The sequence below is a fragment of the Pseudophryne corroboree genome, chromosome 3, assembly GCF_028390025.1.
Source record: "Pseudophryne corroboree isolate aPseCor3 chromosome 3, aPseCor3.hap2, whole genome shotgun sequence".
Lineage (NCBI taxonomy): Eukaryota > Metazoa > Chordata > Amphibia > Anura > Myobatrachidae > Pseudophryne > Pseudophryne corroboree.
The window spans coordinates 335,640,311-335,667,094 of NC_086446.1; the positions used below are offsets into that span (position 1 = coordinate 335,640,311).

The 26,784-nt window shown below is 49.3% G+C and overlaps 1 protein-coding gene across 8 annotated transcripts in view; it reads right to left on the bottom strand.

Annotated features, from left to right (window-relative positions):
* Positions 1–25,576, bottom strand: part of PABPC1L (poly(A) binding protein cytoplasmic 1 like) — a 472,274-nt gene extending 446,698 nt beyond the window's left edge. For 2 of the 8 annotated variants that reach the window (XM_063959587.1, XM_063959586.1), the window contains exons 1-2: positions 25,024–25,236; positions 22,435–22,633 (exon numbers count right to left, since the gene is read on the bottom strand). In XM_063959587.1, the coding sequence (XP_063815657.1) occupies positions 22,435–22,633; positions 25,024–25,029 (205 nt within the window). In that variant the 5' untranslated portion in view covers positions 25,030–25,236. The other 6 variants (XM_063959585.1, XM_063959583.1, XM_063959584.1 and 3 more) reach the window with 6 other exon arrangements.
* Between the last annotated feature and the right edge of the window lie 1,208 nt (positions 25,577–26,784).

Here is a 26,784-nt window from a genome sequence, read left to right on the forward strand (position 1 = left end):
GCAATGGGAGAAGCTGCACTACCTTTGAGCTCCTGCCATCTGGTTCAAATAAACCCCAAATAACCCCTCAGGCAGTGCCCTGGTGCCCCTTGCACTCCCCCCACCACCTCTGCTTGTACCTGCCTGATCCGGGGAAGCGAGCCACGGAATCGGAGGGCAGCCTTGGCTGCCTTTGCGGGTTGCGGCCTTCCCCTTCAGCTGAAGCCGGGGCCTCGATTTCAGCGCCTCGCGGGGCCGGACTCGGGAGCTCCCCGCGGGAGCCGGGGACCTCATCTCTCCCCCTCAGGACCACCCACGGCAACCAGCGGTGACCTCGTCCCCCTCGCGGGGACCCCCCCCGGCGGAAAAGCGAGGCCAAAGACACGGGCCTGCGGCCCCCTGTAGCCTCCGGCCGTCGCGGCCTAGCACGCACCCTGCAGCCGGGGACCGGAGTTTGAAGACACCCCGGCCGTGAGCTCCGGGACCGGAGCGCGGCCGAGAAGGGCCTCCCAGGACCCCGGATTTTCCCCCCGTGTGGCTGGACGCCCCACAATACATATGGAGGGCCCCTAAACCACTGACAGCCCCACGGAAGATAAAAAGGGGTGAGGAAAGCAGCCCTGGGGGAACTGAGGCGACCATTTTGGATTCCCGGGACACAGACTGGTGAGGGCTGTGCACACCTGCATGCAGCCCTAGGGAACTTTACAACACAGCACAAAAAAGGGCAGCATTACCTTCAGTACCCGGCCCAACTAGAATACTGTGAATACTTGCTGCTGCCACAACAGCCTTCCCATATATGCACTCCAGTTCCATAGAGACCTGCGACAACAATTCAGAACCGCCATCTTGCTTTCTGGCACATAGCAAGGATAAGCATAAGCTGCACTATATCAATCACACATCACCCCTGCAGGAATACAGAATTCGCTCGCACTTCTGCCCACATTGGCGACGGCCATGAAAGTGCTCTAATACCAACCATGTGCGCCCGGGCCACTGAATGGGGGATCAGGCTATGAGCCACCCCAACTGCGGAGTTGGCGCTTAGAAGAATCACGGCCTCAGCGTTATAACACTCGGACCCACATATCCCCGACACACTCTCAAAATGGCTTCCAGGATGATCTAACGCAAAATAATAAAATACTACACGTGCCATAGCTAAGCGGTCGGTCCCTATATACAACGCTCTGGCATATTATTCTCAACTCCGCGGTCGGAATATCTGACCTGTCTGGACTCTCCGCTCACTATACGGACCTTGACCTGTGTCCTAGCATCAATAATTTTTCTTCCCCCTTTTTTCACCCCCACCTTTACCCTCCCCCCCTTTTTTCCCTTTTATTTTTTCCGATATATGCCACTATGTCCAAAAACAAAAAAGCTTCGCAAGCCCCGACTAACTTCTTCGGCTCAAAGTCTAAGGGCCCGCAGAATCCCACCATGGCCACAAGCACCCCCCCCCTCCCCGTGTTCGTCGTAAACGGGTATCGACCCCCAGATACAGGCGGTCATGTCGAGCCTACTAGAGGGAGTACAGTCCGCATTCAAACAGGAACTCTCGAACGCTATAGCTGAATTTAAATCGGACCTTACAGCTCTTGGCAACCGAACGGACGAACTGGAAACAAAGACGGACGACCTCTGCCGCTCTCAACACCGCCTTGACAGAGAGCTCACTAGACTGCACGAGGAAATGGAGACCCTCAAAGAGCGACAAGAGGACCAAGAAAATCGCTCGCGTAGAAATAACTTACGCATACGCGGCGTCCCAGAATCAGTCCTCGGTCCATCGCCGTCTTCATTCTTGAGAGAATTCTTCAAACATTTAATATCAGACCTCACGGACGAAGAGTGTCACTGCGATAGGGCACATAGAGCACTCCGTGCGAAACCGTCTTCCGCCCAACCACCTAGGGATATTATTGTCCGCTTCCATTACTTCCGCACAAAGGAGAAGATCTTGTCCTCCGTTCGAGACTCATCGGAGATACTGTTCAAAGGCATGCAGATACAAATCTTTCAGGACTTGGCACCCTCCACAATCCAAAAGCGGCAAGACCTCCAGCCGGTCACCCGGGTCCTGCGCCAGCACCAGATCAGATATAGATGGGGATTCCCCTTCCAACTACACGTCTCGGTCAATAAATCTGTTCACTCTGTCAAGACCTTAACCCAAGGACAGGAATTGCTGGCAAAGCTAGATCTTCTCCCAGCATCATCTGTAGTTGACATGGCGGCCTCAGCATCTAAACCGCCACACCCTCAATCCCCTCTTCCTGACTGGACACGGGTGACCCGACAGCGCAACGTGGCCAAAGACCCCCCCTGATCTGGAGAAACAACCTGATGTGGAAAAGTATACGAACTATTGGTGCAATGCCTCCACATGAACGAGGGCAGCGGAAGAATCGACTCCCGTCTAAACGCCAAAGTCGTAATTATTCTCTGTTATTACTGTTATAATTAAGTTATAATTGCTTGCACCCCTGTGGTATTCCCCCCTCCCCCCCCCCCCTTTTTTTTTTCTCTTCATCTCGCCAACCCCCCCTCCCCTCCCCCTCTCCCCCCCCTCCCACACCCCCATTCTTGGTTTTTATGTTTGAATTTTTGTTATCTGGACACAGTTCTCAATGTCCCAAATTATACCATGCTAGATATAGACGAAAAATGGCCATAGCTATTCTCTACCCTTATGGCCCGGGTGCCTCACACCCTCTCACATGGTAGCCTGGTTACCCCCCCACAATCCCTTACTGTTGTTTACAATGTTACTTAAGCAGTGTTTTTTCTTAGCGGCCCCAGAGTGGGACCCACAACCTCAGGGATGTTTCCCCGCTTGGGGTATTTCTTCCTTCTCTCTATGTTCCTCCCTTTCTCCTTTTTCTTGTAGCCTTTGCTTGACCCTCCCGCTCATCATCTTGTTTGGCCCAGAGGGGTGGCCCTCGCCTGACACAAATTGTACGTTACTGGACTATACCTGGCAACATGCCATATTCCCCCACGTAAATGACAATGTCTCTTAAAATATTCTCGGTCAATGTAAATGGCCTGAACTCCCCACGGAAGCGCACCGTGTTCCTGAGTGCTTGCAGACGTGAGAAAGTCGATATAGCATTCCTTCAGGAAACACACCTCACCAGTCCCCACTCAACTTAAGGGCAAATGGTTTTCCCAGTCCTACTTCGCCTCAGCAGATAGTAAAAAACGGGGTGTGGCCATTATGGTCCATCGTAACATCCCGTTTATACATTCCAGGACAGTGACAGACCCAGATGGAAGGTTCCTCATGGTAATGGGTACCCTCCGCTCTATGACCCTTACTCTGGTTTCCATCTACGCCCCCAACCAAGACCAATCTCTGTTTTTCGACTCTCTCTCTAAACGCCTATCACGAGAAGCACAGGGTAGTATTATCATGGGTGGTGACTTTAATACCATAATCGACCCGTTGCTTGATAGATCTGGTCCCCCGCCTCTGTGACAGCCCTTCCTCGGGCCTCCCGCACACTCACCGCTAATATGAAACATCACGGCCTCTGTGACACTTGGCGTTCCCAACACCCCCACACCAAAGATTATAGGCATTTCTCAGCTCCACACCAACACTACTCCAGGATCGACATGATCCACATCTCCTCGGCTCTTGTACCATTGATCTCGGATACAGGCATCACACCACTAACTTGGACGGACCACGCTGGGATCTACCTCCTTACAGACATATATCGCACACCACGTAGGACATACAAATGGCGTCTTGGCGACTCGCTCCTACAACACCCCTCAGCACTAGAGGAAACTAGACTAGCGATCACACACTATTTCACTGAAAATATGTCCCCTGACATTCCACTTAATGTACTTTGGGAAGCTCACAAAGCCACGATTCGCGGCACCTTACTAGCAAAATCGTCGGCAATTAAGAAAAAAGCCGCACAGGAGATATCATACCTCGAATCTGAAATAGCCACCTTACTATCCAAACATAAAGCATCCCCCAATCCGTCCCTGCTCACCCAGATAGATTCCCTCCGGGGACAACTCAATACCCTTCTTTCCAACCGCGCGGCACTAATCCTTCGGAAACTGCAACAACGTTTCTATGACAAAATAGATACCCTACTGGCCAACAAACTACGTCGTAAACAGGCGTTGGGTGCAATAGATAAATTGTACTCGTCACAAAGGGGAACCTATACATATGACCCTGAAGTGATGGCCGAAGATTTCCGTCTTTTTTACAGCTCCCTTTATAACCTTCCCGACCCGTCCCCGTTATCTCTTGACGGATCTGGGGGGGTGCGTCCATACCTTTCTGATATCCCCCTCCCGACCCTATCTGGCAATCAGGTAGAGGCCCTTAATAGTCGAATATCGGAGGAGGAGACAATAGCAGCCATACGATCTATGCGCTCGACGGCTGCTCGGGGTCCGGACGGTTTCACAGCTCAATATTATAAACTTTTTGCGAAGGAATTGGCCCCACACCTAGCCTCCCTATTTAATGGTATCCTTGAGGGCGCCTCCTTCCGGCCGGAGACAACCCGAGCCGACATAGTGGTAATCCCAAAGCCTGACAAAGACCCGACTAGTTGCTTAAACTATAGACCAATTTCACTACTGAATATCGACCTGAAGATATACGCAAAAATACTAGCTAACCGTTTGGGTCCCTTGATGCCCGACCTGGTCCACCCGGACCAGGTCGGCTTTATCCCTGGACACCAGGCGTCAGACAACACTAGAAGGGCCATAGATCTAATACACTCAATTCAGAAACGGAAGTCTCCCTCCCTCATTCTGGCTCTCGACGCGGAGAAGGCCTTCGACCGCATATCGTGGCCTTTTGCCTTTGCTGTCCTTGACAAAATGGGATTTTCCGGAAACTTTCTAGAGGGGATCAAAGCACTCTACCGCTCTCCATCGGCCCGGGTTATGGTTAACGGTGTCTCCTCCTCCAACTTCACGATTGCCAATGGTACCAGACAGGGATGCCCCCTCTCCCCTTTAATCTTTGCACTAGTCATGGAACCCCTAGCAGCAAAGATCCGCAATAACAGCACTATCCATCGAATATCCACAGGCCTATCCGAACACAAGATAGCATTATACGCCGACGATGTCCTGATTTCCCTCACAGTCCCAGCCCGATCTCTCCCCGCCCTCTTATCGGAGATCAGCTCATACTCCCAGTTCTCCGGCTATAAAATAAACGTCAACAAAACAGAGGCCCTCAACTTTTATATTCCGGCAGCTCTCAAACAAGACATTCAAAATATCCTCCCCTGTAACTGGTACACAAAGAAAATCAAATATCTTGGTGTGTATCTGACCCACCATCACCACCAACTTTTCCAAGCAAACTACCCCCGCTTACTACAGATGATAAAGGAGAACCTGGTGGAATGGTCTAGCTATTTTATATCATGGATAGGCAGAATTAACTCCGTCAAGATGAGCGTGCTCCCTCGACTTTTGTATTTATTCCAGACTCTCCCGATTTATGTCCCTACCTATGTTTTCAAGTCCTTACAACGCCAATCCTCCCTCTTTATATGGAATCACAAACGTCCCCGTGTCAGACAAACTGCTTCAACGTCCCTCCAGAAACGGAGGCCTGGGTATCCCGGACTTTAGAAAATACTTCTATGCTGCACAACTTGCGCAGTGTACACAATGGTGCAACGAGGGTGGGACACGGAAGGTCTGGGTGGGGATAGAGGCAGAAGAAACGGGCCTAGCTACACTATCCTCTTTACAGTGGCTTCACCGGAACCAGCGCCCGCGTACGGCCCTATTACACCCCGTAGTAAGTCGCTCACTAGCGATATGGGACCTGACAAATAGACGGTTCAGTTTGGCCCCACACCCATCCCCCCTAATCCCGTTGTTTCACAACCCAGCCTTCCCTCCAGGTATGAGCAGAGCCACGTATACATCTTGGAGCTCGGGTGGTATTCTATACATCAACGATATCACACCCAACGCCACTTTCCCACAATTCGCAGATATCCGTGAAGGAACAGTAATCCCCTCTTCAGATTTATTTCGCTATCTGCAAATTAGACACTTCCACTCCACCAAAACCACTACCCTACTCCACAGACATCTATCCCCCTTTGAATATATTAGTTGGAAACGCACCAATACTAAAGGCCTCATATCAGACATTTACACCCTACTGGACGACCACCCCATTACACCCCAGGCCCCTCACGACGCGGCATGGGAGAGGAAACTGGGAATTACCATAGATAATGAAGATTGGGTAGATATATGGGACAACGCGACCTCCAGCTCTATATGTGTAAGAATCAAAGAAAATATCTACAAGCTACTTTATCGATGGTACTATGTCCCCTCTCGTCTACACGCAATGTTCCCCGACACTTCAGATGGATGCTGGAGAGGCTGTTCGGACATCGGTTCGTTCTTACATATATGGTGGACATGCCCCAAAATTTCCAAAATCTGGAGTGAACTCATTACTTTGCTTTCGCGCTTGTTTGACACCCACATTCTCCCTGACCCCCAATACTTTTTGCTCCCCATGACCCTCCCTACCCTCAATAGACAACAAAACAAACTGCTCCGACACGTAGTTTCGGCAATGACATGCAAAATAGCCATGGACTGGAAGAGCCCGACCCCCTCACCAATGCCGGTGATAATATCCCGGATATGGTATGTTCACAAAATGGAATATATGACCGCAGTCAGACGTAACACCTTAAAACAATTTGACAAAGTATGGTCCCCGTGGCTAAACCTACAACAGGCCTCCTCCCCATTTATAACCTGACACGGTAAGCCACGGACCGAACCAACTCTCGCCCCCGAAGGCCACCCCTCCACCCCCTATGTCCCCTCTCTCTATCTCCGACTGGATGCGCTTAGCTTCCTACACTTCTCTGTACCCTTCTACTCGCTCTTCGAGTACCCTTCTCTTCTTATTTCTTCTGTTGACTCTCTATGACGGAAAGCCACTCCGTTGCCGAGAGTTTCCCATTACATATGCCTTAACTTTAATTCCTAAATATGGGGGGGGGAAATAAAGGAAAAAAAAAAGGATCCATTCTGTTATCGTAACAATTTATTGTAACTACATTTGTTATCTAAGCACCCAAAATGTTCGGGTGCTATGTTGTTAAATGTAATTATTTCATGATCCATCCAATAAAATGTGTTTAAAAAAAAAAAAAAAATAGATTTTAAATAAGAATTTACTTACCGATAATTCTATATCTCATAGTCCGTAGTGGATGCTGGGGACTCCGTAAGGACCATGGGGAATAGCGGCTCCGCAGGAGACTGGGCACAAAAGTAAAAGCTTTAGGACTACCTGGTGTGCACTGGCTCCTCCCCCTATGACCCTCCTCCAAGCCTCAGTTAGGATACTGTGCCCGGACGAGCGTACACAATAAGGAAGGATATTGAATCCCGGGTAAGACTCATACCAGCCACACCAATCACACCGTACAACCTGTGATCTGAACCCAGTTAACAGCATGATAACAGAGGAGCCTCTGAAAAGATGGCTCACAACAATAATAACCCGATTTTTGTAACAATAACTATGTACAAGTATTGCAGACAATCCGCACTTGGGATATGCGCCCAGCATCCACTACGGACTATGAGAAATAGAATTATCGGTAAGTAAATTCTTATTTTCTCTAACGTCCTAAGTGGATGCTGGGGACTCCGTAAGGACCATGGGGATTATACCAAAGCTCCCAAACGGGCGGGAGAGTGCGGATGACTCTGCAGCACCGAATGAGAGAACTCCAGGTCCTCCTCAGCCAGGGTATCAAATTTGTAGAATTTAGCAAACGTGTTTGCCCCTGACCAAGTAGCTGCTCGGCAAAGTTGTAAAGCCGAGACCCCTCGGGCAGCCGCCCAAGATGAGCCCACCTTCCTTGTGGAATGGGCATTTACAGATTTTGGCTGTGGCAGGCCTGCCACAGAATGTGCAAGCTGAATTGTACTACAAATCCAGCGAGCAATAGTCTGCTTAGAAGCAGGAGCACCCAGCTTGCTGGGTGCATACAGGATAAATAGCGAGTCAGATTTTCTGACTCCAGCCGTCCTGGAAAATAAGAATTTACTTACCGATAATTCTATTTCTCGGAGTCCGTAGTGGATGCTGGGGTTCCTGAAAGGACCATGGGGAATAGCGGCTCCGCAGGAGACAGGGCACAAAAAGTAAAGCTTTAGGATCAGGTGGTGTGCACTGGCTCCTCCCCCTATGACCCTCCTCCAAGCCTCAGTTAGGATACTGTGCCCGGACGAGCGTACACAATAAGGAAGGATTTTGAATCCCGGGTAAGACTCATACCAGCCACACCAATCACACTGTACAACCTGTGATCTGAACCCAGTTAACAGTATGATAACAGCGGAGCCTCTGAAAAGATGGCTCACAACAATAATAACCCGATTTTTGTAACTATGTACAAGTAATGCAGATAATCCGCACTTGGGATGGGCGCCCAGCATCCACTACGGACTCCGAGAAATAGAATTATCGGTAAGTAAATTCTTATTTTCTCTATCGTCCTAGTGGATGCTGGGGTTCCTGAAAGGACCATGGGGATTATACCAAAGCTCCCAAACGGGCGGGAGAGTGCGGATGACTCTGCAGCACCGAATGAGAGAACTCCAGGTCCTCCTTAGCTAGGGTATCAAATTTGTAGGATTTTACAAACGTGTTTGCCCCTGACTAAATAGCCGCTCGGCAAAGTTGTAAAGCCGAGACCCCTCGGGCAGCCGCCCAAGATGAGCCCACCTTCCTTGTGGAATGGGCATTTACAGATTTTGGCTGTGGCAGGCCTGCCACAGAATGTGCAAGCTGAATTGTATTACACATCCAACTAGCAATAGTCTGCTTAGAAGCAAGAGCACCCAGTTTGTTGGGTGCATACAGGATAACAGCAAGTCAGTTTTCCTGACTCCAGCCGTCCTGGAACCTATACTTTCAGGGCCCTGACAACATCCAGCAACTTGGAGTCCTCCAAGTCCCTAGTAGGCGCAAGGCACCACAATAAGCTGGTTCAGGTGAAACACTGATACCACCTTAGGGAGAGAACTGGGGACGAGTCCGCAGCTCTGCCCTGTCCGAATGGACAAACAGATATGGGCTTTTTTGAGAAAAAACCCACCAATTTGACACTCGCCTGGCCCAGGCCAGGGCCAAGAGCATGGTCACTTTTCATGTGAGATGCTTCAAATCCACAGATTTGACTGGTTTTAAACCAATGTGATTTGAGGAATCCCAGAACTACGTTGAGATCCCACAGTGCCACTGGAGGCACAAAAGGGGGTTGTATATGCAATACTCCCTTGACAAACTTCTGGACTTCAGGAACTGAAGCCAATTCTTTCTGGAAGAAAATCGACAGGGCCGAAATTTGAACCTTAATGGGCCCCAATTTGAGGCCCATAGACACTCCTGTTTGCAGGAAATGCAGGAATCGACCGAGTTGAAATTTCTTCGTGGGGCCTTCCTGGCCTCACACCACGCAACATATTTTCACCACATGTGGTGATAATGTTGTGCGGTCACCTCCTTCCTGGCTTTGACCAGGGTAGGAATGACCTCTTCCGGAATGCCTTTTTCCCTTAGGATCCGGCGTTCCACCGCCATGCCGTCAAACGCAGCTGCGGTAAGTCTTGGAACAGACATGGTACTTGCTGAAGCAAGTCCCTTCTTAGCGGCAGAGGCCATAAGTCCTCTGTGAGCATCTCTTGAAGTTCCGGGTACCAAGTCCTTCTTGGCCAATCCGGAGCCATGAGTATAGTTCTTACTCCTCTACGTCTTATAATTCTCAGTACCTTAGGTATGAGAAGCAGAGGAGGGAACACATACACCGACTGGTACACCCACGGTGTTACCAGAACGTCCACAGCTATTGCCTGAGGGTCTCTTGACCTGGCGCAATACCTGTCCCGTTTTTTGTTCAGACGGGACGCTTTTGCCATTGCCCTCCTGCTTCTTGTGCCGCCCTGTCTGTTTACGTGGGCGACTGCCGTGATGTTTTTCCCACTGGATCAATACCGGCTGACCTTGAAGCAGAGGTCTTGCTAAGCTTAGAGCATTATAAATTTACCCTTAGCTCCAGTATATTTATGTAGAGAAAAGTCTCCAGACTTGATCACACTCCCTGGAAATTTTTTCCTTGTGTGACTGCTCCCCAGCCTCTCGGGCTGGCCTCCGTGGTCACCAGCATCCAATCCTGAATGCCGAATCTGCGGCCCTCTAGAAGATGAGCACTCTGTAACCACCACAGGAGAGACACCCTTGTCCTTGGATATAGGGTTATCCGCTGATGCATCTGAAGATGCGATCCGGACCATTTGTCCAGCAGATCCCACTGAAAAGTTCTTGCGTGAAATCTGCCGAATGGAATTGCTTCGTAGGAAGCCACCATTTTTACCAGGACCCTTGTGCAATGATGCACTGACACTTTTCCTGGTTTTAGGAGGTTCTTGACTAGCTCGGATAACTCCCTGGCTTTCTCTTCCGGGAGAAACACCTTTTTCTGGACTGTGTCCAGAATCATCCCTAGGCACAGCAGACGTGTCGTCAGGATCAGCTGCGATTTTGGAATATTTAGAATCCATCCGTGCTGTTGTAGCAGTATCCGAGATAGTGCTACTCCGACCTCCAACTGTTCCCTGGACTTTGCCCTTATCAGGAGATCGTCCAAGTAAGGGGTAATTAAGACGCCTTTTCTTCGAAGAAGAATCATCATTTCGGCCATTACCTTGGTAAAGACCCGGGGTGCCGTGGACAATCCAAACGGCAGCGTCTGAAACTGACAGTGACAGTTCTATACCACGAACCTGAGGTACCCTTAGTGAGAAGGGCAAATTTGGGACATGGAGGTAAGCATCCCTGATGTCCCGGGACACTATATAGTCCCCTTCTTCCTGGTTCGTTATCACTGCTCTGAGTGACTCCATCTTGATTTGAACCTTTGTAAGTGTTCAAATTTTTTTAGATTTAGAATAGGTCTCACCTAGCCTTCTGGCTTCAGTACCACAATATAGTGTGGAATAATACCCCTTTCCTTGTTGTAGGAGGGGTAATTTGATTATCACCTGCTGGGAATACAGCTTGTGAATTTTTTCCCATACTGCCTCCTTGTCGGAGGGATACCTTGGTAAAGCAGACTTCAGGAGCCTGCGAGGGGGAAACGTTTCGACATTCCAATCTGTACCCCTGGGATACTACTTGTAGGATCCAGGGGTCCTGTACGGTCCCAGCGTCATGCTGAGAGCTTGGCAGAAGCGGTGGAAGGCTTCTGTTCCTGGGAATGGGCTGCCTGCTGCAGTCTTCTTCCCTTTCCTCTATCCCTGGGCAAATATGACTCTTATAGGGACGAAAGGACTGAGGCTGAAAAGACGGTGTCTTTTTCTGCAGAGATGTGACTTAGGGTAAAAACGGTGGATTTTCCAGCAGTTGCCGTGGCCACCAGGTCCGATGGACCGACCCCAAATAACTCCTCTTCCTTTATACGGCAATACACCTTTGTGCCGTTTGGAATCTGCATCACCTGACCACTGTCGTGTCCATAAACATCTTCTGGCAGATATGGACATCGCACTTACTCTTGATGCCAGAGTGCAAATATCCCTCTGTGCATCTCGCATATATAGAAATGCATCCTTTAAATGCTCTATAGTCAATAAAATACTGTCCCTGTCAAGGGTATCAATATTTTTAGTCAGGGAATCCGACCAAGCCACCCCAGCTCTGCACATCCAGGCTGAGGCGATCGCTGGTCGCAGTATAACACCAGTATGTGTGTATATACTTTTATATGATATTTTCCAGCCTCCTGTCAGCTGGCTCCTTGAGGACGGCCCTATCTATAGACGGTACCGCCACTTGTTTTGATAAGCGTGTGAGCGCCTTATCCACCCTAAGGGGTGTTTCCCAACGCGCCCTAACTTCTGGCGGGAAAGGGTATACCGCCAATAATTTTCTATCGGGGGGAACCCACGCATCATCACACACTTCATTTAATTTATCTGATTCAGGAAAAACTACAGGTAGTTTTTTCACATCCCACATAATACCCTCTTTTGTGGTACTTGTAGTACAGGTTGAGTATCCCTTATCCAAAATGCTTGGGACCAAAGGTATTTTGGATATGGGATTTTTCCGTATTTTGGAATAATTGCATACTATAATGAGATATCATGGTGATGGGACCTAAGTCTAAGCACAGAATGCATTTATGTTTCATATACACCTTATATACACAGCCTGAAGGTCATTTTAGCCAATATTTTTTATAACTTTGTGCATTAAACAAAGTGTGTCTACATTCACACAATTCATTTATGTTTCATATACACCTTATACACACAGCCTGAAGGTCCTTTAATACAATATTTTTAATAACTGTGTATTAAACAAAGTTTGTGTACATTGAGCCATCAAACAACAAAGGTTTCACTATCACACTCTCACTCAAAAAAGTCCGTATTTCGGAATATTTGGATATGGGATACTCAACCTGTATCAGAAATATGTAACACCTCCTTCATTGCCCTTAACGTGTGGCCCTAATAAGGAATACGTTTGTTTATTCACCGTCGACACTGGATTCAGTGTCCGTGTCTGTGTCTGTGTCGACCGACTAAGGTAAACGTTTTAAAACCCCTGACGGTGTTTTTGAGACGTCTGGACCGGTACTAATTGTTTGTCGGCTGTCTCATGTCGTCAACCGACCTTGCAGCGTGTTGACATTATCACGTAATTCCCTAAATAAGCCATCCATTCCGGTGTCGACTCCCTAGAGAGTGACATCACCATTACAGGCAATTGCTCCGCCTCCTCACCAACATCGTCCTCATACATGTCGACACACACGTACCGACACACACAGGGAATGCTCTGATAGAGGACAGGACCCACTAGCCCTTTGGAGAGACAGAGGGAGAGTTTGCCAGCACACACCAAAAAACGCTATAATTATATAGGGACAACCTTATATAAGTGTTTTCCCTTATAGCATCTTTTTATATATTTCTAACGCCAAATTAGTGCCCCCCCTCTCTGTTTTAACCCTGTTTCTGTAGTGCAGTGCAGGGGAGAGCCTGGGAGCCTTCCCTCCAGCCTTTCTGTGAGGGAAAATGGCGCTGTGTGCTGAGGAGATAGGCCCCGCCCCTTTTTCGGCGGGCTCGTCTCCCGCTCTTCAACGGATTCTGGCAGGGGTTAAATATCTCCATATAGCCCCCGGAGGCTATATGTGAGGTATTTTTTGCCAAAAAATAGGTTTACATTGCCTCCCAGGGCGCCCCCCTCCCAGCGCCCTGCACCCTCAGTGACTGCCGTGTGAAGTGTGCTGAGAGCAATGGCGCACAGCTGCAGTGCTGTGCGCTACCTTAAGAAGACTGAGGAGTCTTCTGCCGCCGATTCTGGACCTTCTTCTCTTTTCAGCATCTGCAAGGGGGCCGGCGGCGAGGCTCCGGTGACCATCCAGGCTGTACCTGTGATCGTCCCTCTGGAGCTAATGTCCAGTAGCCAAAGAAGCCAATCCATCCTGCACGCAGGTGAGTTCACTTCTTCTCCCCTAAGTCCCTCGTTGCAGTGATCCTGTTGCCAGCAGGACTCACTGTAAAATAAAAAACCTAAGCTAAACTTTTCTAAGCTGCTCTTTAGGAGAGCCACCTAGATTGCACCCTTCTCGGCCGGGCACAAAAATCTAACTGAGGCTTGGAGGAGGGTCATAGGGGGAGGAGCCAGTGCACACCACCTGATCCTAAAGCTTTACTTTTTGTGCCCTGTCTCCTGCGGAGCCGCTATTCCCCATGGTCCTTTCAGGAACCCCAGCATCCACTAGGACGATAGAGAAACATATATTTTCAGGGCCCTGACTACGTCCAGCAACTTGGGAGTCCTCCAAGCCCCTAGTAGCCGCAGGCACCACAATAGGCTGGTTCAAGTGAAATGCTGAAACCACCTTAGGGAGAAATTGAGGACGAGTCCTCAATTCTGCCCTGTCCGTATGAAAAATTAGTTAAGGGCTTTTATAGGATAAAGCCGCCAATTCTGAGACACGCCTGGCTGAAGCCAGGGCTAACAGCATTACCACCTTCCATGTGAGATATTTTAAGTCCACAGTGGAAAGTGGTTCAAACCAATGTGATTTTAGGAATCCCAAAACTACATTGAGATCCCAAGGTGCCACTGGAGGCACAAAAGGAGGTTGTATATGCAGTACCCCCTTGACAAACGTCTGTACTTCAGGAACTGAAGCCAGTTCTTTTTGGAAGAAAATCGACAGGGCCGAAATCTGAACCTTAATGGACCCTAAATTTTAGGCCCATAGACAGTCCTGTTTGTAGGAAATGCAGGAAACGACCCAGTTGAAATTCCTCTGTAGGGGCCTTCCTGGCCTCGCACCACGCAACATATTTACGCCAAATACGGTGATAATGTTGTACGGTTACATCCTTCCTGGCTTTGATCAGGGTAGGGATGACTTCATCCGGAATGGCTTTTTCCTTCAGGATCCGGCGTTCAACCGCCATGCCGTCAAACGCAGCCGCGGTAAGTCTTGGAAAAGACAGGGTCCCTGCTGGAGCAGGTCCTTTCTTAGAGGTAGAGACCACGGGTCCTCTGTGAGCATCTCTTGAAGTTCCGGGTACCAAGTCCTTCTTGGCCAATCCGGAGCCACGAGTATAGTCCTTACTCCTCTCCTTCTTATGATCCTCAGTACCTTGGGTATGAGAGGCAGAGGAGGGAACACATACACTGACTGGTACACCCATGGTGTTACCAGAGCGTCCACAGCTATTGCCTGAGGGTCCCTTGACCTGGCGCAATATCTGTCTAGTTTTTTGTTGAGGCGGGACGCCATCATGTCCACCTTTGGTTTTTCCCAACGGTTCACAATCATGTGGAAGACTTCTGGGTGAAGTCCCCACTCCCCCGGGTGGAGGTCGTGTCTGCTGAGGAAGTCTGCCTCCCAGTTGTCCACACCCGGAATGAACACTGCTGACAGTGCTATCACATGATTTTCTGCCCAGCGAAGAATCCTTGCAACTTCTGTCATTGCCCTCCTGCTTCTTGTGCCGCCCTGTCTGTTTACGTGGGCGACTGCCGTGATGTTGTCCGACTGGATCAGCACCGGCTGACCTTGAAGCAGAGGTCTTGCTAGGCTCAGAGCATTGTAGATGGCTCTTAGCTCCAGGATATTTATGTGAAGTGATGTCTCCAGGCTTGACCACAAGCCCTGGAAATTTCTTCCCTGTGTGACTGCTCCCCAGCCTCTCAGGCTGGCATCCGTGGTCACCAGGACCCAGTCCTGAATGCCGAATCTGCGGCCCTCTAGAAGATGAGCACTCTGCAACCACCACAGGAGAGACACCCTTGTCCTTGGAGACAGGGTTATCCGCTGATGCATCTGAAGATGCGATCCGGACCATTTGTCCAGCAGATCCCACTGAAAAGTTCTTGCGTGGAATCTGCCGAATGGAATCGCTTCGTAAGAAGCCACCATTTTTCCCAGGACCCTTGTGCATTGATGCACTGACACTTGGCCTGGTTTTAGGAGGTTCCTGACTAGCTCGGATAACTCCCTGGCTTTCTCCTCCGGGAGAAACACCTTTTTCTGGACTGTGTCCAGAATCATCCCTAGGAACAGCAGACGCGTCGTCGGAATCAGCTGCGATTTTGGAATATTTAGAATCCACCCGTGCTGTCGTAGCACTACTTGAGATAGTGCTACTCCGACCTCTAACTGTTCCCTGGACCTTGCCCTTATCAGGAGATCGTCCAAGTAAGGGATAATTAAGACGCCTTTTCTTCGAAGAAGAATCATCATTTCGGCCATTACCTTGGTAAAGACCCGGGGTGCCGTGGACAATCCAAACGGCAGCGTCTGAAACTGATAGTGACAGTTCTGTACCACAAACCTGAGGTACCCTTGGTGAGAAGGGCAAATTGGGACATGGAGGTAAGCATCCTTGATGTCCAGAGACACCATATAGTCCCCTTCTTCCAGGTTCGCTATCACTGCTCTGAGTGACTCCATCTTGAACTTGAACCTTTGTATGTAAGTGTTCAAGGATTTCAGATTTAAAATAGGTCTCACCGAGCCGTCCGGCTTCGGTACCACAAACAGCGTGGAATAATACCCCTTTCCCTGTTGTAGGAGGGGTACCTTGATTATCACCTGCTGGGAATACAGCTTGTGAATGGCTTCCAATACCGCCTCCCTGTCGGAGGGAGACGTTGGTAAAGCAGACTTCAGGAACCGGCGAGGTGGAGACGTCTCGAATTCCAATTTGTACCCTTGAGATACTACCTGCAGGATCCAGGGGTCCACTTGCGAGTGAGCCCACTGCGCGCTGAAATTCTTGAGACGACCCCCCACCGTACCTGAGTCCGCTTGTAAGGCCCCAGCGTCATGCTGAGGACTTGGCAGAAGCGGGGGAGGGCTTCTGTTCCTGGGAAGAGGCTGCCTGCTGCAGTCTTTTTTCCCTTCCTCTGCCCCGGGGCAGATATGAGTGGCCTTTTGCCCGCTTGCCCTTATGGGGACGAAAGGATTGAGCCTGAAAAGACGGTGTCTTTTTCTGCTGAGAGGTGACCTGGGGTAAAAAGGTGGATTTCCCAGCCGTTGCTGTGGCCACCAGGTCCGATAGACCGACCCCAAATAACTCCTCCCCTTTATACGGCAATACTTCCATATGCCGTTTGGAATCCGCATCACCTGACCACTGTCGCGTCCATAACCCTCTTCTGACAGAAATGGACAGCGCACTTACTCTTGATGCCAGAGTGCAAATATCCCTCTGTGCATCTCGCATATATAGAAATGCATCCTTTAAATGCTCTATAGTCAATAATATACTGTCCCTGTCCAGGGTATCAATATTTTCAGTCAGGGAATCCGACCAAGCCACCCCAGCACTGCACATCCAGGCTGAGGCGATTGCTGGTCTCAGTATAACACCAGTATGTGTGTATATACTTTTTAGGATATTTTCCAGCTTTCCATCAGCTGGCTCCTTGAGGGCGGCCGTATCCGGAGACGGTAACGCCACCTGTTTTGATAAGCGTGTGAGCGCCTTATCTACCCTAGGGGGTGTTTCCCAACGCGCCCTAACCTCTGGCGGGAAAGGGTATAATGCCAATAATTTTTTAGAAATTAGCAGTTTTTTTTTCGGGGGAAACCCACGCTTCATCACACACCTCATTTAATTCATCTAATTCAGGAAAAATTACGGGTAGTTTTTTCACACCCCACATAATACCCTTTTTTGTGGTACTTGTAGTATCAGAAATGTTCAAAACCTCCTTCATTGCCGTGATCATGTAACGTGTGGCCCTACTGGAAAATACGTTTGTTTCCTCACCGTCGACACTGGAGTCAGTGTCCGTGTCTGTGTCGACCATCTGAGGTAACGGGCGCTTTAGAGCCCCTGACGGTGTTTGAGACGCCTGGACAGGTATTAACTGTTTTTCCGGCTGTCTCATGTCGTCAACAGTCTTTTGTAAAGTGCTGACGCTATCATGTAATTCCTTCCATACGACCTTCCAATCAGGTGTCGACTCCCTAGGGGGTGACATCACTATTACCGGCAATTGCTCCGCCTCCATACCATTTTCCTCCTCATACATGTCGACACAACGTACCAACACAGCACACACACAGGGAATGCTCTGATAGAGGACAGGACCCCACTAGCCCTTTGGGGAGACAGAGGGAGAGTTTGCCAGCACACACCAGAGCGCGCTATATATATATATATATATATATATATATATATACAGGGATAACCTTATATAAGTGTTTTTCCCTTATATAGCTGCTGTATTATTAATCTGCCAAATTTAGTGCCCCCCCTCTCTTGTTTTACCCTGTTTCTGTAGTGCAGGACTGCAGGGGAGAGTCAGGGAGCTTCCCTCCAACGGAGCTGTGAGGGAAAATGGCGCTTGTGTGCTGAGGAGAAAGGCCGCCGAGAAGGGGGCGGAGCCTTTCTCCCGCTTTTTTACGGAAAAACTGGCAGGGGTTAAATGCATCCATATAGCCCAGGAGCTATATGTGATGTATTTTTAGCCATCTAAGGTGTTTTTATTGCGTCTCAGGGCGCCCCCCCCCCAGCGCCCTGCACCCTCAGTGACCGGAGTGTGAAGTGTGCTGAGAGCAATGGCGCACAGCTGCGGTGCTGTGCGCTACCTTATTGAAGACAGGACGTCTTCTGCCGCCGATTTCCCGGACCTCTTCAGTCTTCTGGCTCTGTAAGGGGGCCGGCGGCGCGGCTCTGGGACCCATCCATGGCTGGGCCTGTGATCGTCCCTCTGGAGCTAATGTCCAGTAGCCTAAGAAGCCCAATCCACTCTGCACGCAGGTGAGTTCGCTTCTTCTCCCCTTAGTCCCTCGGTGCAGTGAGCCTGTTGCCAGCAGGTCTCACTGAAAATAAAAAACCTAAAACTAAACTTTTCACTAAGCAGCTCAGGAGAGCCACCTAGTGTGCACCCTTCTCGTTCGGGCACAAAAATCTAACTGGGGCTTGGAGGAGGGTCATAGGGGGAGGAGCCAGTGCACACCAGGTAGTCCTAAAGCTTTTACTTTTGTGCCCAGTCTCCTGCGGAGCCGCTATTCCCCATGGTCCTTACGGAGTCCCCAGCATCCACTTAGGACGTTAGAGAAAGGTAGTTTCCTGTCTGTGATCAACAGGATCCTTGAGGGCATCCGTGTCTGGAGACGGCAGCGCCACCTTTTTGGACAAGCGCGTTAACGCGTTGTCCACCCTGGGTGAGGATTCCCACCAAAACCTGCCCTGCGCAGGGAAAGGATACGCCATAAGAATTCTTTTGGGAATCTGCAGTTTCTTGTCTGGAGTTTCCCAAGCCTTTTCAAATAACGCGTTCAGCTCATGAGATGGGGGAAAGATTACTTCAGGTTTCTTTTCCTTAAACATGTGTACCCTCTTGTCAGGGACATCTGTGATATGTAAAACATCCTTTATTGCAATAAACATATAATGAATACTTTTGTCCACCCTTGGGTGTAACCTCGCATCATCGTAGTCGACACTGGAATCAGAATCCGTGTCGGTATCCGTGTCTGCTACTTGGGACAGGGGACGTTTCTGAGACCCTGAAGGGCCCTGTGACACAGCCAAAGCCATGGATTGACTCCCTGTTCTATCCCTGGACTCTGCTTTGTCCAACCTCTGATGTAATAAAGACACATTTGCATTTAAAACATTCAGCATATCCATCCAATCATGTGTCGGCATCGCCGACGGAGACACCACAATCATCTGCTCCACCTCCTCCTTAGATGAGCCTTCCGCTGCATCATGCCGACACACGCGTACCGACACCCCCACACACTCAGGGATATATCTATATGGAGACAGTTCCCCAATAAGGCCCTTTGGAGAGACAGAGAGAGTATGCCAGCACACACCCAGCGCCAACTGACACTGGAAACCAAATTCCCAGACAAACAGCGCTTTTATATAAATATACACTCACTGCGCCAATAAAAAGTGCACCCCCCCCCCCCCTCTTTTTTGCCCTCTGTAACCGTGTTCAGCAGGGGAGAGTCCGGGGAGCCAGCTTCTCTGCAGTGTGCTGTGGAGAAAATGGCGCTGGTTAGTGCTGGAGGATCAAACTCCGCCCCCTCAACGGCGGGCTTCGGTCCCGCTCAAATTTTCTATACTGGCGGGGGATTCTATAATATAGTGCCTCCGCAGCCTCTATATATATTATTAGCCAGTCCCAAGTGGTTTATAATTGCTGCCCAGGACGCCCCCCTGCGCCCTTCAGTGCCCGCTGTGTGTGTTGTGTGTGGGAGCAATGGCGCTGCGCGTTACCTCAGAGAAGATCTGAAGTCTTCAGCCGCCTTTGAAGTCTTCTTTCTTCTTATACTCACCCGGCTTCTATCTTCTGGCTCTGTGAGGACGGCGGCGGCGCGGCTCCGGGACGAACGGCGAGGGTGAGACCTGCGTTCCGACCCTCTGGAGCTAATGGTGTCCAGTAGCCTAAGAAGCAGAGCCTATCATTTAAGTAGGTCTGCTTCTCTCTCCTCAGTCCCACGATGCAGGGAGCCTGTTGCCAGCAGTGCTCCCTGAAAATAAAAAACCTAACAAAATTCTTTTTCAGAGAAACTCAGGAGAGCTCCCCTGTAGTGCACCCAGTCTCCTCTGGGCACAGGATCTAACTGAGGTCTGGAGGAGGGGCATAGAGGGAGGAGCCAGTGCACACCCATCTCAAGTTCTTTATAGTGCCCATGTATCCTGCGGAGCCCGTCTATACCCCATGGTCCTTACGGAGTCCCCAGCATCCTCTAGGACGTAAGAGAAATCATATTTTTGATAGAGGATAACCATTCAGGCTCCCTTGCTGGAATCTGTGCTAAATTAGTGCAATGCTGATTACATGGAATGGGATGATCTTGAGAGGACAAATCCTCTGCAGCATATGACACAGAGTCCCTGGACATTGCTATTGGTGACCACAAACACTCCACATACACACAGGTGATACAGAGTTTCTCCCCAAGAATGGCAAGAGAGACACAGAGTTTGGAGCCAATCCACACACAGCGCTTTTATACATATAATGGATACCCCTTATGAGCGCTGACTGTGTACCTTAATAGGTTACACAGCCGTTTTGCAGCCTCCCCCCCCTTCTACAACCCCCTGGTACCGTGAGATAGCTGGAGATTGCTATGGAGGGACTTGCTTCATTCCTGGATAGCGTTGTGCAGGCAGGAAAATGGTACTGAACGCTGCAGGGTCCGCTCTGAGAAGCTCCGCACCCAAAATGGCGCTGTCTTCCCACTCTTCATAGGATTATACTGGCCTGAGGATTGATGCTGGCTGAGATCCGGGGACCCCGACAGGCTGAGTGACCAGTGTAGGGTGCAGGCGCTGGCTCAGGGCGCCCCTCACAATGTACCGCTGAGCCTCCCGGAGCGCAGTTAATACTGCGCTCCTACCCTGATGCCGTCATCTTCACACTGGCCCCCCGCTTGCTAGGGGGGTCGGTGTCTCACTCGCCACAATCTTCAGCTCTGCAAGGAGGTGGCGGCATGCTGCTGGGGTGAGCGATCTATCCCCTCTGGAGCTCAGTGTCCAGTCAGCGGAGACAGTGGCTCAGACCCCGCAGGGCGGACACTGCTCCCCCCCCCCCCCCCCCCTAAGTCCCCCGCTGCAGGGAGGCTGTTGCCAGCTGCCTCCCTCTAAAACAATAAACTCTAAAAAAATAACTTTTACTAAGGAAATTCTGGCGAGCTCCCCTATGCTCCTTGGGCACATTTTTCTGAACGGAGTCTGGTGGAGGTGCATAGAGGGGAGGAGCCAGCACACACTGAACATTTCTTAAAGTGCCAGGCTCCAATGGACCCGATCTATACCCCATGGTACTAATCCTTTCCAGTATCCCCTAGGGCGTTAGAGAAAGCCACTATGATACTTAACACCCCTTTCACACCAGCACCTCTGAACACGGGTTTTTGGCACATGAACGCGCATAACTTGTGTTCATATGCGGTGTGAAAGGGTGCCGGGGTTGAAATACCGGGTCCAGTGACCCGGTATTTCAACCCTGCTCTTGAGCAGGGTTGAACTCGTGTTCAACCCGGCTCACTGTGCGGTGTGAACAGGAGCCAGGTCAATGCGACCCAGCTCCCGTTCACTCTCTATGTACGGGCGGCGCTTGGAGATCGTGTGATCTCCATGTGCCACCCCCGCCGCCGATGTCAGCAACCCGGCAATATGCCAGGCTGCTGACTGTGGTGTGAAAGCGTCTTACCCGGTAATATTACTGCATGATCCCGGGACTGTATTCCCGGGTAAGTCCCTGCATTTTAGGTATGAAAGTGGTATTACAAATGTAGCAATGCTCATCTTTGCAGTGGTACAGCATGCTGCAACACTGCTTGCTGCTTGGCAAACCAGGCTGCGACTATACACAGCTGGCAATCACTCCATTAAAACAAGCGATCGCCAGCTGCAAATAGTCACAGCCTAGCATACCATGCAGCATGCCGCATCGCAGTAAGTGGAGCATGGCTTCATAGCACATCTGTATTTCAGTGTTACTGTATGACCACTGATACTGCAACGTTTATGAACGATGTACTTGTTTTGCCTTGTAATGTAATTCACTGCTTTCTTGTGTGCTCATGTATTTATGTACTGTGTTAAGTGCTGCGGAACCCTTGTGGCACCATATAAAAAAAGATGAATAATATGTAATGGAATCACACATTTCTCAGGTGCGTTGATTTGTATGTCGTCTGCAAGTTTCAAGAAACAAATGCACTTAAACAAACTCGCTCTTAAGTCGATTGAACCTATAAATAAAAAGCAATATACTTTGTTACAGTTAAAGGGGGTATGTACAAACCAACACATTAATTTACTGATAAGTGATAAAACCCTTTGCATACAGTCCAAACTTACCATCAGCAGGCTGCTGGAAATTGATATAGGCATAGCCAAGAGATCGACGAGTGGAAATATCACGACACACCCTGATAGACAGTATCGGGCCAGCCGGGGAAAACTTTTCATATAACATTGCCTCCGTTACATCTGCATGCAGGTCACCTACATACAAAGAGGCCAATGGGTATCCTGTACCTGTTGCATTCATTGTTAGCTGTGAAAGGGTTAAAAGAAAAAAAAAGTGATTGTTCTTTAACTACATCTCTTATTTTACTTTAAGTCAATTGCATAGCAATGGCATTATAGAATTCCATGTAGTCATTCCACAATTACAGGGGTTTCTTTTAAATACACTATTTTTGTGAAGTTCTTTAGAAAAAGACAAACATTTCAGTTATGTTTCATCAATGTAAAATTATTGCATCATATACCATTACCTAACGTCTAAAGTACTGCATTGCATATTATGAATTAGGAGTCACTAATACCGCTTTTCCACTGCGACTTGGGAAATTGCAGGGTCTACCAACCAGGCAAATTCCCAGGTCTCAGCTCCGTGAAACTGGACGGGAGCAGGGTCATTTGCGTTCACACTGACCGAAATCTCAGGATTTGCGTGTTCATGTACAAAAACTCAGAATTTTAAAGTCAGTGGAAAAGCGGCATGAGAGATATGATCCTACTTAATTCTGCTCCCAGCCTCATCTTACAGTAGCTTATACAATTCTAGATGCTATTTTTATTACTTAATGCTGGCCATACGCAATCAGATAAAATGCCTGTCATACCGACAGGCATTTTATCTGACCTTGCCGATATCAAGACATGCACTGTGAGATAGGGATGGCCACTAAATATCGATGACTTGAAATAATCAATGGTTGTATTCTTGTGTCCACAGTCACACAAAAGACTCAGTCATTCACTCTCACTACTTGTGCTGCCACCAGACTGCTGACAGCGAGTCTTCATCCTAGGCCCGGCCAGCAGCAAACATGGCTGCTGCCTGCCACTGCTCAGCTCAAGTCAGTACTGTTTGTCAATCACTCACACCTTCCTGCCCTCTGGACGGCTACTTGCAGGGGGAGGGGGAGCCGCACATGCGCAGAGAAAAATGTGTCTGCTGGTTTGTTTCTCCAGTAAAACCTCTCCTGCACATGCGCCACTAACGATGCCAGGAACCATCTGTCATGGATGATAGCAAATTTTCTAGCCATCGATTGTTACAGCTAAAACACCCATCGATGGGTGTAATTCCGATGGCCATCCCTACTGTGAGATATCTTGCAGTGTATGTCACGTGATATCGGCGCTCCGCCCCCCGGGAAAGAGACATTTGGTCCTACGGCTGTGGTAGGGAATACACTGTCCGATGTGGCCGACATAACGCTTGAAAATATCACATCAGAGGTACATGCTGGTTGATCAGTCGCATATATGCTGCAATTATTTGGCCGATCCGCTGATATCGGCCGGATCAGCCACATAGTTGTAGCGTGTATACCCAGCAGTACCCATTCAAACGGCTGAGACAGATAATTAAGAGGCGGCTTCAGGTGCAAAAAACAAACTATAGAAACACAATTTTAAAATACAAACTTCACAAAAACTAAAAAAAAAAAAAAAAAAACACATGCATCTGTGACGGCTTTTCGCTGAGTTTCCAGTCAAAAACGCTGATATGGGGCCATCTATGATCAGCGACCCATTTGGAAGCGGAGGAAATTTTGATTATTAAAAATCCCAGAATTTTAAGAAGCCTTAGGGTGCATACACACGGTGAGATTCGGACTTATCCGATTCTCACCGTGCGACAGGGGGCCGGGTCGGCACTTAGCCAGTATCGCAAGCACATAATGAGTGTGCTTGCGATGCTGGCTATGTGCGATGTCAATCCTGACTATCTCTTCTAGAGAGATAGCCAGGATTGACTTGCCTGCACAGCCTATTTTTTCTGCCGATGCCGACCGCGCGGGGCCGCGCATCGGCATCGGATCGGGATCGCAAGGTGACTGTCACCTTGCGATCTGCACTATCTTTTCTTCCGATTCTGACTATATAGTCAGAATCGGAAGAAAATATCTTACCGTGTGTACACACCTTTACAAACTTTAGCTACTGGGAAGGTGCAACAATGAAGATAATAGTGGGTGAGCATGAACCTGGGGATAAGTAACGGGCAGATGTATTAACCTGGAGACGGCATAAGGAAGTGATAAGCCAGTGATATGTGCAAGGTGATAAAGGCACCAGCCAATCAGATCCTAACTGTTAATTTACATGTCGGAGCTGATTGGCTGGTGCCTTTATCACCTTGCACATATCACTGGTTTATCACTTCCTTATGCCTTCTCCAGGTTGATAAATCTGCCCCACTGTCCATGGCAGACACCTTGGAGAGTGATAAATTGCACGGTGATAAAGCACCAACCAACCAGCTCCTAAGTGCCATGCTACAGGCTGTGTTTGGAAAAATGACAGTTAGGAGCTGATTGGTTGGTACTTTATCGCCGTGCTGTTAATCACTCTCTAATGATTGATAAATGGGGACCAAGGTTTTGTCTTGCCAACAGATCTATGATAAAGCCAATAAAGAGCCCGTACATGCATTACAAAGCAAAGACGTTATCTTCCGGTAACGCCAGCTTCACGAATAACAGTGATTCTATACAATGACATGACGCATTTGCTGTTGTCGCCACCACCGTCAGTGTAGGCCGGCTGCCGCAGTCACAGACTCCGATCCCGGTACGGTCAGCGCAGCACGCCAGCATCAGCGGCTACTTTAACTCCGACTCACGCACGGGCGGACCACACGGTGGCGGGAAAGAAGAGGCGCTTGCAGTAAATAATTACCGAGAACTTCCACACAAAGCCCGCACCGCCCTGCCGGTCACTCACGCAGCCACTGCCTCCGGCCTACACACCCGAGTCCTGACTCTGGCCTCAGCCCGCCCAGTTACGCAGGAGCGGGATCACCATCAGGGGGCGGGGCCTACCCTTTATATGGCCTCTGTTCCTCTAGGCGACAACGACGTCTCCCTCTCTGTAGTCTCTACTCTCTTTCGCCGCCACCTACAGTGTCGTCAGAAATGAAGTAGGCAGCACGCGGCTCATCACCTGATGAGGTTGGTAGGGCATATCTTGGTTTAAAACACCCTTGTGCCCTAGAGATGGCTCTCGATGGTTTGTCATCGATGGTCAGCAGGTTTACCATCACTGGCATATGAAGGCTGTGTGACGACGATGGATTTATTATTTTGTTGCTGCAGGGTGTAATGGAGCTTAGCTCCACCCTATTCCTTAACTGATCCCCACAACCGTGATTTCGGGTGAAAACCATCAATGTTAATCACTGATAGCTTCATCAATGGTGACCATCGATAGATGACCTACCGATGACCATCCCTATCCTGTTCTACAATCCTCATGAAATGCTAGAGGGGAAAAATAGATAGGGGTTCATGCTGACAAAAGGCACAATTTTCTTAGCTTGATTCACACAGGCCATATCGTGTGCAGCTCTGCAAGGGTATCACATGCACCTAATTTACTGTAGTATATGCAGGCTCGGACTGGCCCATAGGGGTACAGGGGAAACCACCGGTAGGCCCCACTGCCTGGGGGCTCACCCTCTCAATTATACATTATAAATATGTTACTTTATACTGCACAGGACTATGGTGTATTTTCTACAGTGCATTGCTGTTATTAATCTGGTACATTATCATGCATGCACTAGCAGTATTTACTATATATATTATTTATCAAGGGGCCCAGACCATGAACTAATGGTTAGCCAAGCATATAAGAATGGGCCCCTACCACTGCATTTCCCCAGTGGGCCCTTCATGCCCCAGTCCGACACTGAGTATATGCACCTGCTTTACATCAGCAATTTAGAATACCTACCTAAATTTGAGACTCCAAAGTGGTAATTCAGATCTGATCGCTGCTAGCATGTGATCATATCCTAACTGCGCAAGCGTATGCACCGCAACAAGCACACGCGTCGGACAGCTACAACGGGCATCGCCGGTCAGCAACGAGATGGTGTGAAGGATCCATTCTCACTGGCGTACGCAAGATCATGACAGGAAGAGGCCGTTTGTGTGTGGCAACTGACCGTTTACAGGGAGTGTCCGGAAAAACACAGGCGTGCCCCAGCGTTTTGAGGGACGGTGTCTGATGTCAGCTCCACCCCCTGCTCAGCAGCATTCAATCGCACTGGAAAAGTCAGTCCTGAGCTGTGCAGAGACTGCACAAACTGATTTTAGCAGCTCTGCAAACACATAGGAATGCACATTTGCACAGCGAAAATACACTCCCCCTGTAGACGGCGACTATCTGATCGCAGGACAGCAA